Here is a 17,118-nt window from a genome sequence, read left to right as displayed (position 1 = left end):
AATCATTAGCTTAAAGATAACTTGTACTTACTTTTCTTTGCCTTATTATATTTTACATCTCTATTTGATATGTTCATCTTGAACAGGTTTATTTTCTTTTCATAAGTGTACTAAATTTGTAATACTGGCTGTCATTCCCAGGTCTGAATGTTAAATCAACATATGTTTGAGTGACCTTCAACTTATCAAGTATGGCAGGCCTCTGATTGTTTTGGAACCTCTTCTGATACTTGTGGACTTAGTTCAAGGCCAGTTATTTTATTTTATTTTTTTTACCTAATAGGGATGGTTAATTGTTTGCTTTGATCACTCAAGTGAAGCATCTTACCATGTATAAAAAGTCTAGCTGGAGTCTGTTGTTACATCCTTACCTTTCTCATCGCAGACGCTCCTCCTCCGAGGTTTCACATTATATTTGCAAAATGATGAGCCTCTCTTTGATCTGGGGGATTGTTATAGTAGTGTGCTGTTGTTTATACCTACTTCTTGGAATAAGAAGAAGGTAAGTTTTATCTTTAAATTGCATTTTTGTTCATTCATTTAAAGTTATTTAACTTTCATTGTTATACCATACAGTTGGTTTTCTGTACTTACAAATGCTGGCATTTTCTTCCTTAATATTTTTAAATTAAAAAAAAAAGAAAGTATCATTTTTATTATATCTCACAAGAGATATAATGGCAATGTTTCCTTTTTAGTATTGAAATATATTAGTCTTAATGTAAAAATGGACAAACTTGTTAAACATCACTGACAGAAACTTTGTAAGATCTGTGTGTGTGCGTATGTCTGTGTGCCCATGTGTGCATATAAAGTGTGGATGAGTAAGGATAGACGTGGTAAGTGGGATCTGCAGTTGCTATCTTGTAGATTAAATAGATGCTCCAACTAAACAAATGTTCTCTTTTCAGCTAGTTCTTGTGCACTATATACACTCGGGCTAGGCTGGACAAGTGCCTGCAGTGATCATCCTATTCTTTTTTTTAAGCTTTCTTGTATTTACTCTTCAGTTTTAGCCTCCCTCGGTCTTTGTTGCTGCGAGGGCTTTCCCTAGTTGCGGTGAGCGGGGGCTACTCTCGGTTGCAGTGCTCAAGCTTCTCATCGCTGTGGTTGTTGTGGAGCACAGGCTCTAGGTGCTAAGACTGCACGGGCTTCAGGAGTTGTGATGTGTGGACTCAGAGGTTGTGACTCGCTGTGCCAGAGCACAGGCTCAGTAGTTGCGGCACATGGACTTAGTTGCTCTGCAGTAGGTGGGATATTCCCAGACCAGGGATCAAACCCATGTCCCCTTAACATCAGGGTTAAGAATCTATTACTATTACTAATGATAATCAATCATGGTGAATTGGGAAACTGCCAAACACATGAGACATCACTTATTTGTGTGCATCATTTACAACTGGTTGAAGAAATACAATAAAGTCAGATACATCTACCATAATTATTTAACTTCTGATTAGTTCAAAGAGCATTTGGGGGAGGGCATATAAATATTCTCGACTATGTCAGTCTCCAAAACAGAATTACCCACTGTATATCTTCAGCTATGTAGGCTGCTATGGGTTGTCCACCTTTTAACAGTTTTTTTTTTTTTTTCCTTTTCGGGATTTTAATTCAGGCTTGGTAATTTCTATTTTTAATTAAACTACTTACCTGCAAACTATGAAAATAAAAATCATTATTTTATGCTGTATTATTCTACAAAGAGGGAGAGTGGTTTCTGTTGGAAAATAAATGTTTATTTGATTAAATGAAAACATTTAAAATAGCATGAGCATTAAATTATAATGCTAGATTATAAGAAAGAGCACTAAATTATAATCAACAACCATGTCAATACCTATCTTATTCAATTTCATTCTATAATGTGATTTCTCAGATTCCCTCTTCAACTATCATTACAGAATAATAAAATGTTTAAACTATGAAGATTTTTAAAAACTTCAATTCTGCAATCCTTTCTGTCATTCAGTATGCTATATACCTTTAGAGAAGACAATAAAATAAAACATTTTGAGATACTCAGGCAAACAATGCTTAGAAACAAATATAAACACTACAATGTAATTTCATTTCTACACTGAGAGCAAAATTCTTGTTGGCCTTGGTTGACCCTTTTATCCTCATGATTGGGAAGAATGAGCAGCATATATTAGACATTCAGTAAGGGCTTCTCAGGTGGTGCAGGGGTAAAGAATCCCCCTGCCAATGCAGGAGATGCAAGAGATGCGGGTTTGATTCTCTGGGTCGGGAAGATTCTCCTGGAGATGGAAATGGCAACCCACTCTAGTGTTCTTGCCTGGGAAACTTCATGGACAGAGGAGCCTGGCGGACTACAGTCCATGGAGTTGCAAAAGAGTTGGACATGATTGAGCATACCGTACACAAATACACGTGTGCACACATATGTGTTTGCTGAATGGATGCATGGATGGATGGATGGATGGATGGATAGATGGATTTATCTATCATTTTAACCAACATATCATGTTACTAAGTTAAGATGACTCATTATTTTAGTAAAGGAGCAGGGCCTCACCAACCAAAAAAATATCAATAGAGTTTGAAATTTCACATCAGTGGTAGTAAACTTAATATAAATAAACATAAACAAAGAACTATGTACAGTTTTCCATATTTACCATCTCTTGTTTCTCACAGGCAGATGGGCGAACCACCTCTGGAGAACGGACTGATTCCGTATCTGGGTTGTGCTCTGCAGTTTGGTGCTAATCCTCTCGAGTTCCTCAGAGCGAATCAAAGGAAACACGGTCATGTTTTCACCTGCAGACTGATGGGAAACTATGTCCACTTCATCACAAATCCCTTGTCATATCATAAAGTACTGTGCCATGGAAAATACTTTGATTGGAAAAAATTTCACTTTACTGCTTCTGCAAAGGTAACCAGATTTGCATTTACATAACATTAGACTTGTTTATTTTCTACCTTTCTATGTCAATCTATTTAATCATTCTGATGTACTCCAATTTAAAGACAGAGATGTTGAAGAGACCTACCCTTACATGAAGATTCTTAGAAACACAATAAACCAAATTGGACATAATCTCTTGGTACTAACCATTTAAAAAGTTGAAATAGGTATAGATTTGTCATTTTCTAACCAGTTTAGGAGGGTGAAATAAAAACTAAATGTTTTACTGGACTAGATGGTACTGTACAAGACAGTTTTAAAACTCACTCATGTCAATAATTTCTACACAACACCCAGAGCACATGTGGGAACTTAACATTCAATAGTTGTTTTACCACACCCATGCCACACAATTGTTTAATTTTGTTAAGGAATTGTCCAGATATTTTGGCATCACTTTAAAAGGCTCTTTTACAGAGAAAAATAAATCAATATTAACTGAGTTTCTGCAAAGAAATATTAGACCTGGTCTCTGCCCCTAAGTAACTTAAAATCTGGTTAAGATATATCTACAAGGAATATGAAAGAGAACCAATGATTAAAAAAAAAAATTCTTTGGAGTTCCCTGGTGGTCCAGTGACTAAGACTCTGCACTCCCAATGCAGAGGGCCTGGGTTCGATCCCTAGTCAGGGAACTAGGTCACAAATACCTCAACTAAGAGTTCCCAAGTACCCTAACTAAGACCCAGTGCAGCCAAATAAATAAATAAACATTTTAAAGAAACACTCTTGATTAACACCAAATTAACATGCAGATAAATGCAGAAGCATAGAAAAATAAGAAAGAGAAGAGCAGAGTAGTTGTGAAGGAAGTTTCACTGATAATCTGGGACTTAAAGTTGGCCTTGAAGGATGTGATTTGGCCATTTATTTGAAGTGGTATTTCAAATATAACTGCTATGAAATTTCAGGTGGGAAGGCTTGTTCCCTTCTCCTCCCCTTTTTTAACAAGTAGAGAATCATGAAAGAATCACGCTGTTTACTAGTCCTGCTGCTAAGTCACTTCAGTCGCGTGACCCTATGGACCGTAGCCTGCCAGGCTCCTCTGTCTACGGGATTCTCCAGGCAAGAGTACTGGAGTGGGTTGCCATGCCATCCTCATTTACTAGTCCTGGGTCAGGCTTAATTTCTTTTTTCCCCCACATTTCATTTCTCATCAGGCATTTGGACACAGAAGCATTGACCCGAGTGATGGAAACACCACTGATAACATAAGCAAAACTATCATCAAGACCCTGCAGGGTGATGCCTTGAGCTCCCTCACAGAAGCCATGATGGGAAACCTCCAGCTTGTCCTGAGACCCCAGGGGTCACCACAGCCCCCCACCCCTGCCTGGGTGACCGAGGGGATGTACTCCTTCTGCTACCGGGTCATGTTCGAAGCTGGCTACTTGACGCTCTTTGGCCGTGATCTCGCAGGGCAAGATGCCCAAAAGGCACTCATTCAAAACAGCCTGGACAACTTCAAGCAATTTGACAAAATCTTTCCCGCCCTGGTGGCTGGCTTCCCCATCCATGTGTTCAAGACAGGACACTACGCCCGGGAGAAGTTGACGGAGGGCTTGAGGCTCCAGAAGCTCAGAGAAAGAGACCACATCTCAGAGCTGGTCAGGTTTCTGAATGACACATTTGCCACCTTGGACGACACAGAGAGAGCCAAGTCACTCCTCGCAGTCCTCTGGGCATCACAAGCAAACACCATTCCAGCTACTTTCTGGAGCTTGTTTCAAATGATTAGGTAATTAGCAGATTATCCATTTATTTCTTTATTTTAGTTGGAAGCAGAAATTCAACCATTGTAACTAAAAAAAAAAAAAAAGACTCATGGTACCTTCTCATGCTGTCAGTCATGAATGTGGCATTTACCCTTGTAAATGTTCAATAGTTACATCGGCTCATCCGATCCTCTAAAAACAGCTGTGACTGCTAAACGCATCTTATAGAAGCAGAGACTGATCGTCCTGGGGAAAGGAACATACTGGTACAGGGTCAATGAGGCTGTCTGCACCCAGAGCCCTTCTCCTTAAGGCCAGGTTGTTCTTCACGACGCCTCTTTAAGTGCATGAATTTGGTCTTTATAATCATAAAAATATCCCTATGTGATTGCTGATGTACTGTCAGCAAAAAGGACAGTGCGTGCATGCTTGCTAAGCCACTTCAGCCTGCCTACATTAACTGCTTTTTCACTCAGTTAGTGGTTGCTGTAATACTATTTGACCAACTCTAATACCTATGAATCAATCATAATATACTGTTATTGATGGAATTTAGCTAGATTTTGCCTTTTAAACACTGTATATTAAAAAAACTTGGATGCAACATAAACTTTGCATAACGTGATTTCTTTCCCAAAGGTTAGTCTTTTGGGAATTTGACATTCAAATGTTTTATTGAATTATGCCAGTTAAACTGGATGTTGCACAGACACAAAATTACTATTCAATTGGATTGGGAATGCCAAAGTTCTGTTGAGAGCTGCTAATTTTATGTCTTTAAAATATTTTTTTTTAATTTCAGATAAAAAACTCATCTGTCTCAAAGATTAAATGTCTTATAAAATGTTTACTTCGGAAAGCTCTGTCTGGAGTAAATTCATATATTAACAGCAAGGTTACAACAGCAATTTTATATCCTATAGTAATAGTAGCCATTTCCTGATAGTCATGCAAAGACATCAATCAGATGTTTCTGAGACTTAGTTAACTGCGATCCTGTTCCATGGACACCTCACCTTGAGCTGAGGATCCAGTGAATGTCAGTGCCCTAAAATGAAGTCACATTCATTTCAGAGGTCCAAGTGTCAGAGGAATAAATTACCATACAAGTGGAAAAGCTGCTTTATGTGGAATCATAGGGATTTTAAGAGTAAATTTAAATTCCTTTGGCAGTTTAGCTAGTACGTAGAATCGTTATCTTGGAGGCAAATTTCTCACTTGCCATGAAATGACTACTTTGATCATTTAATCCTTATTAGAATCACTTATTTAAGTCTGGCCAAAGATTTACTTTTACGTAGCGAGATCCTTCCATCAGTTCTTGCTGATATCCAAGGACTTAAAAAACTATAGGGATTTCCCTGGTGGTTCAGGGCTAAGACTCCATACTCCTCAGTGCAGGGGGCCCAGATTCGATCCTTGGTCAGGGACTAAGAGTTCACAACTAAGAGTTCACATGCCCCAACTAAGACCTGGAGTAACTATAAAAATATTTAAAAGGCACAACTATAAAAGAGTAAAAAATAAATGGGAATGCCCCTTTATCACCTTCTCTGTATCTTGATCTGTATCTGATTAAAAGGGGGAAATGTCTTTTTGCAGACTTTTTGGTAGAGAAAAAGCTTATGCTCTGAACATCTTTTCTTTTCTCTTAACTTTTCATAGAGACCCAGAGGCAATGAAAGTGGCCACTGAAGAAGTAAATAAAACACTAGAGAACGCTGGTCAGAAAGTTAGCTTTGAAGACAGTCCTGTTCATCTGAATCAGACACAGCTGGACAACATGCCCGTGCTAGGTCTGCTTGTGTGCGTGTTACATGTTAATTCCTGTGTCCTCCTACCAGCGGTCGTCAGCTCACATCACACACTTACTTGTTGCAGGTGTTATGTCCAATCTGACCCTCCAGCAACCCTATGCCTGGAGACTAGTACTGTTTCTATATAACAAGTGAAGAGACAGGCATTTAGAGGTTACATCACAGCCTGGGATGGGATGGAGGAACCAGTGACAGCCTGACATGGAGCTCTTGACCCTATACTCTCAAGCTCTTCCTCGCTTGTTACTGCTTTTACCACTCTTCTGATAGTTAGTACATTATTCGTGTGCATGAAACGAAAGGGGAAAAGGTACCACCATGAAACCACAATTAGCTGCATGGGCTGGAAGATGGGGTGGACGGTTATTTCATTGAAAAATGTTTGATTCTCTGGATTTTATAGAAATACCGAGGTACTATGTTTTTAAGTAAGAAAAAGTTTTCTCTTGCTTTTGTTATGTTTCTTTAGAGGCAAGAAACCAGTGTATGCTTTCAGGGGCAGTGTGTCCTAGCAGAAGGGACAGGGAGGCAAGAAGCACGGGCCCCATGGGAGGGCTCTGATTTGCTGTGGAAACCTCGGACATGTCATTTCACTTTCAGTTCAGTTCAGTCCCTCAGTTGTGTCCGACTCTTTGGGGGCCTTATTTTCTCATTTGTGAAATCAAGTGCTAACATGCTATGATTTTATGCACAATTGTGTGATGAGCACTTAAAGCATGACAATTAAAAGGACAGAGACTGGAAGGTCTCATCATATTTAAGCTATTCTCAGCATGTTCTTTGTGTCCCTTTATGTCCCTACGAGAATGCAGGGTGTACTCACACAACCCCAGGCAGTGTAATGATAAGTTCAGGTTCTTATAAACACTGAATCCCAGGGATGGAGGAGCCTGGTAGGCTGCCATCTCTGGGGTCACACAGAATTGGACATGACTGAAGCGACTTAGCAGCAGCAACAGCAACATAAACACCGAAGTGAAGCTGCATCTTGAACAAATATTTCCATATAAAAATGTTAGTATATTAAATATCAAAAGTGATAAACTTTGAATAATTCACATAAAAGTTATTTACTGATTACTTGCAATTATTAGATGTCTAGTATCATGTAGAAATAAGATTATTTTTCTGTAAAATTATGAAAGTCTAGTTTCCATTGATGATCAAGATTATATCAAGAGATTATAACTCAGATTATCAGATTAAAAATATACTAGGCACAACTGAATCATTGATCACAGCACATAAAAAAGTTTGAGAAATTTGGATCTGGCCAGCTTCCCCTAGTCTGTTTAGGTTTGTGTTACTGGTTGCTAGGGGTATATCAGACTCTAGATTACATGGCCTTTATAAATACTTTGTTCTTTCTTCTTCCTTTTCTCTCCTCCTTTATTCCTCTTAAAATCTTTAGACAGTATCATCAAGGAGTCTCTGAGACTTTCCAGTGCTTCCCTCAACATCCGTACGGCTAAAGAGGACTTCACTTTGCACCTCCAGGATGGTTCCTATAATATCCGCAAAGATGACATCATAGCTCTTTATCCACAGTTAATGCATTTAGATCCAGAAATCTACCCAGACCCTTTGGTAAGTGACTGTTTTTCAAAGTTCAGTGTCCCAGTGATATGTACCCAGACTGAAATAAAAAGGAAATTTACCACTGCAGAATTCATTTGATCATTGAAATCACAGGGATTCTCTCTTTTATTAACGCCAAATATTCATATTATATTTTGGAGAATTTGGATGATGGCTGAAATTTTAATTTTTACTCTTGGTATTTGCCGTCATATCTCTACTAGAGGCTTCCCTGGTGGCTCAGCCGTAAAGAATCCACCTGCCAGTGCAGGAGAGGCAGGCTCAGTCCCTGGATCAGGAAGATCCCCTGGAGGAGGAAATGGCAACCCACTCCAGTACTCATGCCTGGGAAATCCCATGGGCAGAGGAGCCTTTGGGGCTACAATCCGTGGTGTTTCAGAAGAGTGAGATGTGACTTAGTGACTAAATATCAACAACAACAATCTCTAATATATTACATCTGCAGTTGCAATAATAAAGCTGCCTCCTTCCTTCCTTAAAAAGTGCCTCTTCCCAAGTCTAGGAAATTAGAGGCTAATATACTGACTCCTCTAATTTCTGGTCTAAATCCTTCTTTCTCGTTCTGCCTAAGGGAGGGAGGAACTAGTCACCCAGGTGGGATGGGAGGTATAAAGCTCTCCCATTCCCCTCAGTTCTCTTTAAATTCCTATTTCTTATTACTTTCTGATTCAAGGTGGGGTATTTGCTATGTTATTCATAGATTGGATTACAAAAGAAAATTACCCTTTGGAACTTCCAGATTCAGAAAAAGATTCTTTTTAAACTAGCTTATGCATTTGTTTCCTTTGTATGTTTATTGCAGACTTTTAAATATGATCGCTATCTTGATGAAAATGGGAAGACAAAGACCACCTTCTACAGTAATGGACTCAAGTTAAAGTATTACTACATGCCCTTTGGGTCAGGAGTCACTATATGTCCTGGAAGATTATTCGCTGTCCAGGAAATCAAGCAGTTTTTGATCCTGATGCTTTCCTATTTCAAACTAGAGCTTGTGGAGAGCTGTGTCAAATGTCCTCCTTTGGACCAATCCCGGGCAGGCTTGGGCATTTTACCACCATTACATGATATTGAGTTTAGATATAAATTCAAACATTCGTGAACATATGCTTGGAGAAAGAGGCCCCCTGATGCTGCTACAAGTCTGCGGCGCACCACCACTCACCAGTGCCCTGTGGACAGGCGTGTTTAGTGGCAGTGGAACAGTGCAGCAGGCTCGTTCTGCTCACCAGTGCTTGCTTGTGAATCTTAACATTTTGGTGACGGTTTCCAGATGCTGATTCAGACTCTGCAAGTGAAAACAAAACAAAACAAACTAGTTTCTAGAAGCACAATAATTTGTTTTCATGTGAATAAGTCTGTGAGTGTTCACATTGCCAGGGACTGAACTTCATTATTTTCAGAGGAAAAAGTCTTTTTTTGTTTGTTTGCTTGTTTTTTCCCAGAATATTTGGCAAAAGTTCTTCTTTTTTTGTTTTCCTAAGGAAACTGCTTTATTTTTATATAAACCTCCTATGGTTATGCAAAAGGTACACATTCACGTTTTAGTGAAAATGCATGACTTTCTGATCAGATATGGGGCTCTTTGGGTATAGATGTATATTACAGAGGATATTTTAAAGGATTATATCATGCCTTTTAATAAAAATTTTTTTCAGCTTTCCTTATATCTAGTATTCATGGCTTTTAAAATGACTGTCTTAATGTCTTGAGAACATTAAAGATGCTTTTACTATATTCTCTTTATATTTAATTTATTTTTGCTGGAAACTCTAGTATCTGTGTCAGGTTTCAATCATTTTACCTACACTTTTATTAGATTTCATATTAATTGGAAGATTTTTTTCCAGAAAAGGCAGGTTTTATTCTGATATTATTAACATGCACCTAAGAAAACAATGTAACTCTCATGTGATATATTTTAAAATTAAAATTGGATGATAATGACCATCTGAAAGTTTTGGATATGAAATTGCAAAGAATTCATTAAATTGGCATTGTGTTTTATTTGAAAACTTTTTATCTTTAAATAAGTTGTAATTGAAGGAAATATAGTTTAGGCTATAGCACAGTGTTCAGCTACTGTGTACAACAGTGCTTTAGTGAAATATTTTAAGTACTGGAGTTATGAACTGTAATACTTTACTGATATTTCTCTATGTATATATTGTAAATTATATTTAACTTTTTCCTTGCACTACAAATACCAAGATATATTGTAATGTTTGCTAATGTTGAAATGATTCACTTTTCAGAAATAAAAGTGTGAATTTTTGTTTTAAATTTTTAAGTATTCCAAATGTTTAAAGTGATCACCTACTAAGTTACAACAATTTTGCTCATTTTTCATCTCATAAGAAAAGCAAAATAATTATTCACTCAAAAATCTCCTCCATACTTTATAAAATTCATTAAAGATTTTAAATCTTTCTATTTATTTCATTTATTAGTAATTGAGTTTACTAATAATAAACCATGGGATTATCTCCTGTGTAAGTTATTTTTCATATCAAGAAAATTAAACTCATTTACATGTGGCCCAAGATTAACAAAATCCCCTTTTACAAAAAATTTGTTTTAGACTAAATTTCTAATATGATTCCCTAATATATTTCATATAGACACATCCTGGAGATATAATGGGTTTGGTTCCAGTTCAGTTCAGTTCAGTTGCTCAGTTGTGTCCGACTCTTTGCGACCCCATGAATCGCAGCACGCCAGGCCTCCCTGTCCATCATCAACTCCCGGAGTTCACTTAGACTCACGTCCATCGAGTCGGTGATGCCATCCAGCCATCTCATCCTCTGTCGTCCCCTTCTCCTCCTGCCCTCAATCCCTCCCAGCATCAGAGTCTTTTCCAATGAGTCAACTCTTTGCATGAGGTGGCCAGAGTACTGGAGTTTCAGCTTCAGCATCATTCCTTCCCAAGAACACCAGGACCAATCTCCTTTAGAATGGACTGGTTGGATCTCCTTTGGTTCCAGACCAACCCAATAATGCAAGTCACATGAATTTTTTGGTTTCTGAGTGAATATAAAAGTTATGTTTTTACAGTATATTTTAGTCTATTAAATGTGCAATAGCATTATATCTGAACAAACAATGTACATATCTTAATTAAAAAGACTTAATTGCTAAAAAGTGCTAATCATCATCTGATGGTTTGAAAACTTCTTTCAGAATTGCAGGGAGGCCTCTCAAACCCTGCCACTGCCTTAGCAACTAAGTTTACATATTCTCAGTTCTTCGTCGTCATTTCAGCTACTTTCACGGCATCTCCACCAGGAGTAGATTCCATCTCCAGATGGAATCTTTCTTCCCTTATCAGAAGAACTCATCATATGTTAAAGTTTTATCCTGAGGAGGCAGCAACTCACTCACATCTCCAGACTCCATTTCTAGTTCCCCCCACTATTTCCACCACATCTGCAGTTATTTCCTCCACTGAAGTCTTGAGCTTCTCAAAGTTATCTATTAGGGTTTGGAATCAACTTTCTCCAAACTCCTGTTAATATTGATATTTTTGACCTCTTCTCATGAAATATGAATGTTCTTTTTTTTTTTTTTTTATGAATGTTCTTTAATGGCATCTTGAGTAATGAATCCTTTCCCTAAGATTTTCAAATCACTTTACCTGGCTCTAGCAGAAGAATCACTGTCTATGGCAATATATATTTCTTATGAAATACATATTTCTTAAAGAATAACACTTGAAAGTCAAAATTACTGCTTGATCCATGGGTTGCAAAATAGATGTTGTGTTAGCAGGCATGGGAAGAGCAATTACCTAATAGTTCATCTCCAGCAGAGCTCTTGGGTGACCAGGTGCATTGTCAAAGAGCAGTAATATTTTGAAACAGCTCTTTTTTTTCACTGTGGTAAGTCTCAACAGTGGGCTTAGGATAGTCAGTAAACCATGTTGTAAACATACGTATTGTCATCCAGGCTTTTCTGTCCCATCTATGGAGCTCAGTCAGAGTATATTGAGCATAATTCTTACGTGCCCTGGGATTTTCAAAATGGTAAAGGAGCATTGGCTTCAACTTAAAGTCACCAGCTGCATTAGCCCCTGATGAGAGAGTCAGGCTGTCCTTCGAAGTTTTGAAGTCATGCATTGACTTCTCCCCTCTAACCAGGAAACCCTGAGATGGCATCTTCTTCCAACACAAGGCTGTTCCTTCTACACTGAAAACCTGTTGCTTAGTGTAGCCACCTTTATGATTATTATGATTAGCTAGATCTGGGTAACTTGCTGCAGTTTCTACATCAGCACTTGCTGCTTCATTTTGCACTTCAATGTTATGCAGATGACTTCTTTCCTTAAATCTCATGACCCAACCTCTGCTGGCTTCAAACTTTTCTTGTCTAGCTTCCACACCTCTCTCAGCCTTCACAGAACTGAATAGAGTTAGGACCTTGCTCTGGATTAGGCTCTGATTAAGGTGAGCTGCCGTTTATGGGGTCGCACAGAGTCAGACACAACTGAAGCGACTTAGCAGCAGTAGCAGCAGCAAGGGAATGTTGTGGCTGGTTTGACCTTCTATCCAGGCCACTAAAACCTTCTCCATATCAGCAATAAGGCTGTTTCACTGTCTTATTGTTCCTGTGTTCACTGGAACAGCACTTTTCATTTCCTTCAAGAACTTCCCCTTTGCATTTACATCTTGACTAACTGGTATAAATGTGTATGCAGGTCAGGAAGCAACAGTTAGAACTGGAGATGGAACAACACACTGGTTTCAAATAGGAAAAGGAGTACATCAAGGCCTTATATTGTCACACTGCTTATTTAACTTCTATGCATGGTACATCATGAGAAATGCTGGGCTGGAAGAAACACAAGCTGGAATTAAGATTGCCAGGAGAAATATCAATAACCTCAGATATGCAGATGACACCACCCTTATGGCAGAAAGTGAAGAACTAAAGAGCCTCTTGATGAAAGTGAAAGAGGAGAGTGAAAAAGTTGGCTTAAAGCTCAACATTCAGAAAACTGAGATCATGGCATCTCGTCCCATCACTTCATGGCAAATAGATGGGGAAACAGTGGATATAGTGACAGACTTTATTTTGGGGGGCTCCAAAATCACTGTAGATGGTGACTGCAGCCATGAAATTAAAAGATGTTTACTCCTTGGAAGAAAATTTATGACCAATCTAGACAGCATATTAAAAAGCAGAGACATTACTTTGCAAACAAAGGTCCGTCTAGTCAAAGCTATAGTTTTTCCAGTAGTCGTGTATGAATGTGAGAGTTGGACTATAAAGAGGGTTGAGTGCCAAAGAATTGATGCTTTTGAACTGTGGTGTTGGAGAAGACTCTTGAGAGTCCCTTGGACTGCAAGGAGATCCAACCAGTCCATCCTAAAGGAAATCAGTCCCGAATATTCATTGGAAGGACTGATGTTGAAGGTAAAACTCCAGCTGATGTGGCCACCTGATGCGAAGAACTAACTCACTGGAAAAGATCCTGATGCTGGGAAAGATTAAAGGCAGGAGGAGATGGGGACGACAGAGGATGAAATGGTTGGATGGCATCACCGAGTCAATAAACATGAGTTTGAGGAAACTCTGGGAGTTGGTGATGGATAGGGAAGCCTGGTGTGTTGCAGTCCATCGAGTCCAAAGAGTCAGACATGACTGAGTGAATGAACTGAACTGGTATAAGAGTCCTAGCTTTCAGTCTATTTCAGCTTGGACATGCCTTCCTCACCAAACATGATCTTTTCTAGCTTTTGATTTATGAGAGACATAGGACTCTTCCTTTCACTTGAACACTTAGAGGCCATTGTAGGGTTATTAATTGACCTAATTTCAATACTGTGGTGTGTCAGGAGATAGAGAACAGCCAGCAGATGGAGCAATTAGAACAAACACAGCATTGATTAAGTTCATCCTCTTACATGAACATGGTTCACGGTGCCTTCAAATGGTTACAATAGTAACATCCAAGATCACAGATCACACCATAGCAAATATAACAATAATGAAAACGTTTGAAATATTTCAAGACTTACCGAAATGTGACACAGAGACCAGAGTGAGCAAATGCTGTTGGAAAATGGGGCTAGCATACTTGCTTGATGCAGGGTTGCCACAAACCTTCAGTTGTTTTTTTTTTTTTTAAAGCAGCATCTGTGGAGAAGAAGAAAGGGAAGTGCAATAGAATGAGGCATGCCTGTCTCTTGCTGAGTGTGTCCACACATCTTTCCACATCTTTATTCTTGTTTACTAGGGGTTGCCAGTCCATAGCACTGTGGGCCAAAGGTGTCCTGTTTGTGTATATATTGAAACCTGAGTGGTTCTTACGTTTTTTATTGGTTGGACAAAATCAAGAGGATAATAATATTTTATGACATATGGAAATTACACAAAGCTCAGATTTCCATGTCCATAAGTAAACTTTTTTTAAATTTATTTATTTTTGGCTACGCTGGGTCTTTGTTGCTATGCAGGGTTTTCTCTAGTTGCAGTGAGCAGGGACTACTCTCTAGTTGCAGTGCTCAGGCTTCCCGTGGTGGCTTTTTTTGTGGAGCATGTGCTCTAGGGCACGCGGACATCAATACCTGCAGCTCACAGGCTCTATAGCGCGGGCTCAGCAGTTGTGGTGCATGGGCTTAGCTGCTCTGCAGCATGGAATCTCTGAGGACAGCAGATCGAACCCATGTCCCCTGCACTGGCAGGCAAATTCTTAACCACTGGACCACCAGGGAAGCCCCCAAAGTGAAGTTTTATTGCCCGTTTATTAGTGCTCTTGTCTAGGCTTGCTCTTATAATGCAATCACAAAGCTGTGTAGTTGCAACAGAGACCACACGGTTGCAGAACCAACAATATTTATTATCTGGGCCTTTATGGAAAATGATGGCCAGCTCCTGCTGTAGAGCAATCCCAAAGGTTATTTTGTTCTATAATTTTTATTAAACTTCTAAAAAGTATACTAGTATATGAGATTTTTGTTTTTTCATTTGAAAAAAGAAAGTATGTGAGAGGGCTACATTAAAACAAAAACCAGGTATAATTTTCTTGTAAATGATTTTATTTTGGAACTTTCTTAAAGGCTAAATTTTCCCATTTTTATTATGACTCTAACCATGACCCCATACAGTATTACAATGTTAAACTATGCCCCACCTCTCCACACAGGAAGGCCTTCCCCCAACTCACCAGCAGTTTGGACTTGTTAAACTGTGGAATCTCACATTGCTCTCAGGATTAGTCTGAGTCATTTTTGCAGTTAGGATCAAAGCCTTGGTCTCATTAATAGAAGATGAAATGCCAGCACCATAGTCACCAGCCCCCTTCTCCATATGCCTGGGCTGATACCAAATCAGAGGCTCAAACCTAGAAAGTGACACTGATGACAGGGACACTGATGTTTCAAAGAGAATTGCAGATTCAAAGTCACCTGTCCAAGCTCTTGTTTTAGTCAGAAACTGACATCTGGTGAAGGAGAAGTGATTTTGTGAAGAAGCCTGCTCGGCAAGTTATAGGGGCAGGCTTGGGCCTGAAACCTCCTGTTTGCCAGCAAATACCACATCCATGAAATTAACTTGTATACATTTAATATTAAAGATTTCATGCTATTCATGCTAAGTCACTTCAGTCATGTCTGACTCTTTGTGACCCTATGGAACATAGCCCATTAGGCTCCTCTGTCCATGGAATTCTTCAGGCAAGAATACTGGAGTAGGCTTCCATTACTTTCTCCAGGATACCTTCCCCACCCAGGGATCAAACCTGTATCTCTTATATCTCTTGCACTGGCGGGTGGGTTCTTTATCACCCGTGCCACCTGGGAAGCCTAATATTAAGGAACCCACCCTCTAAATCAAAATAAGAGAGACCACGGAGTCAGAGACCCCAGCGTCAGAGACCATGGAGTCAGTGACTTTTATAGGTCAGCTCAGGGGTCAGCCTATCATTTCACACTTAGGTTCTTACTCTGTACTAGGATATCTCCTATCTTTTCCTCCTAAACGGACAGCAGGCCTGTCATGTTCCTGCCCTGACTTCACACAGAACCCAGTTCTCCAAACTGACATAGTTGATATCCGTGTTGACAGTCTAACCATTCTTGTTGACTGCTTATTTAACTCAATCTCTCCATTGTTGTTTTACTGTTCAGTTGCTAAGTCATGTCTGACTCTGAAACTCCATAGACTGCAGCACACCAGGCTTCCCTATTCTTCCCTATCTCCCGGAATTTGCTCAAACTCATGTCTGTTGAGTCAGTGAAGCTATCTAACCATCTCATCCTCTGCTGCCCTCTTCTTCTTTGGCCCTCAATCTTTCCCAAGGTCTTTTCCAGTGAGTTGACTCTGCATCAGGTAGCCAAAGTATTGGAGCTTCAGCTTCAACAACAATCCTTCCAATGAATACTCAGGGTTGATTTTCTTTAGGATGGACTGGTTTGATCTCCTTGCAGTCCAAGGGATTCTCAAGAGTCTTCTCTAACATCACAGTTCAAAAGGATCAATTCTCCGGCACTCAGACTTCTATATGGTCCAACTCTCACATCTGTACATGCCTACTGGAAAAAGCATAGCTTTGACTGTATGGACCTTTGTCAGCAAAGTAATATCTCTGATTTTTAATGTGATGTCTTGGTTTGTCATAGCTTTCCTTCCAAGGAGCAAGCGTCTTCTAATTTCATGGTTGCAGTCACTGTCTGCAATGATTTTGGAGCCCAAGAAAATAAAACCTGTTGTTGTTTCCACATTTCACCCATCTATTTGCCATGAAGTGATGGGATTGGATGCCATGATTTTAGTTTTCTGAATGATGAGTTTTAAACCAACTTTTTCACTCTCCTTTTTCACCTTCATCAAGAAGCTCTTTAGTTCCTCCTGTCTTTCTGCCCTTAGAGTGGAGATCATCAGTCTCTCTATAATTAGTAATAAAACTAGGAAAGTGAAAGTCAATCAGTCATTGTCTGACTCTTTGCGACCCCATGGACTCAGCTGATGGAATTCTCCAGGCCAGAATACTGGAGTGGGTAGCCTTTCCCTTCTCTAGGGGATCTTCCCAACCCAGGGATGGAACCCAGGTCTC

General features: G+C 39.3%; 1 protein-coding gene and 1 non-coding gene across 2 annotated transcripts; both read left to right on the top strand.

Moving 5' to 3' along the window:
- The first annotated feature begins 341 nt into the window (after window positions 1-341).
- On the top strand, window positions 342-10,344 carry LOC120878598 (cytochrome P450 7A1). Its single transcript, XM_040261265.1, has 6 exons — window positions 342-502; window positions 2,662-2,902; window positions 4,096-4,673; window positions 6,316-6,446; window positions 7,879-8,054; window positions 8,869-10,344. The coding sequence occupies exons 1-6, from the start codon at window positions 423-425 to the stop codon at window positions 9,166-9,168; spliced, it is 1,506 nt and encodes a 501-aa protein (XP_040117199.1). The 5' UTR covers window positions 342-422; the 3' UTR covers window positions 9,169-10,344.
- On the top strand, window positions 3,498-3,570 carry TRNAG-CCC. The gene has a single exon. It is a non-coding gene; the product is annotated as a tRNA-Gly (tRNA).
- Window positions 10,345-17,118: the final 6,774 nt, after the last annotated feature.

The sequence above is a fragment of the Oryx dammah genome, unplaced genomic scaffold (genome assembly GCF_014754425.2).
Source record: "Oryx dammah isolate SB20612 unplaced genomic scaffold, SCBI_Odam_1.1 HiC_scaffold_19, whole genome shotgun sequence".
In the NCBI taxonomy this organism is placed as follows: domain Eukaryota; kingdom Metazoa; phylum Chordata; class Mammalia; order Artiodactyla; family Bovidae; genus Oryx; species Oryx dammah.
This window is presented reverse-complemented; position numbering and strand designations above follow the sequence as displayed.

Excerpts from the sequence above, each read along its gene's own strand:
- LOC120878598 (XM_040261265.1), top strand. The coding sequence starts at position 423 with ATGATGAGCCTCTCTTTGATCTGGGGGATTGTTATAGTAGTGTGCTGT. Across the intron at positions 2,903-4,095 it reads ACTTTACTGCTTCTGCAAAG|GCATTTGGACACAGAAGCAT; the intron begins GTAACCAGATTT and ends ATTTCTCATCAG. Across the intron at positions 4,674-6,315 it reads AGCTTGTTTCAAATGATTAG|AGACCCAGAGGCAATGAAAG; the intron begins GTAATTAGCAGA and ends AACTTTTCATAG.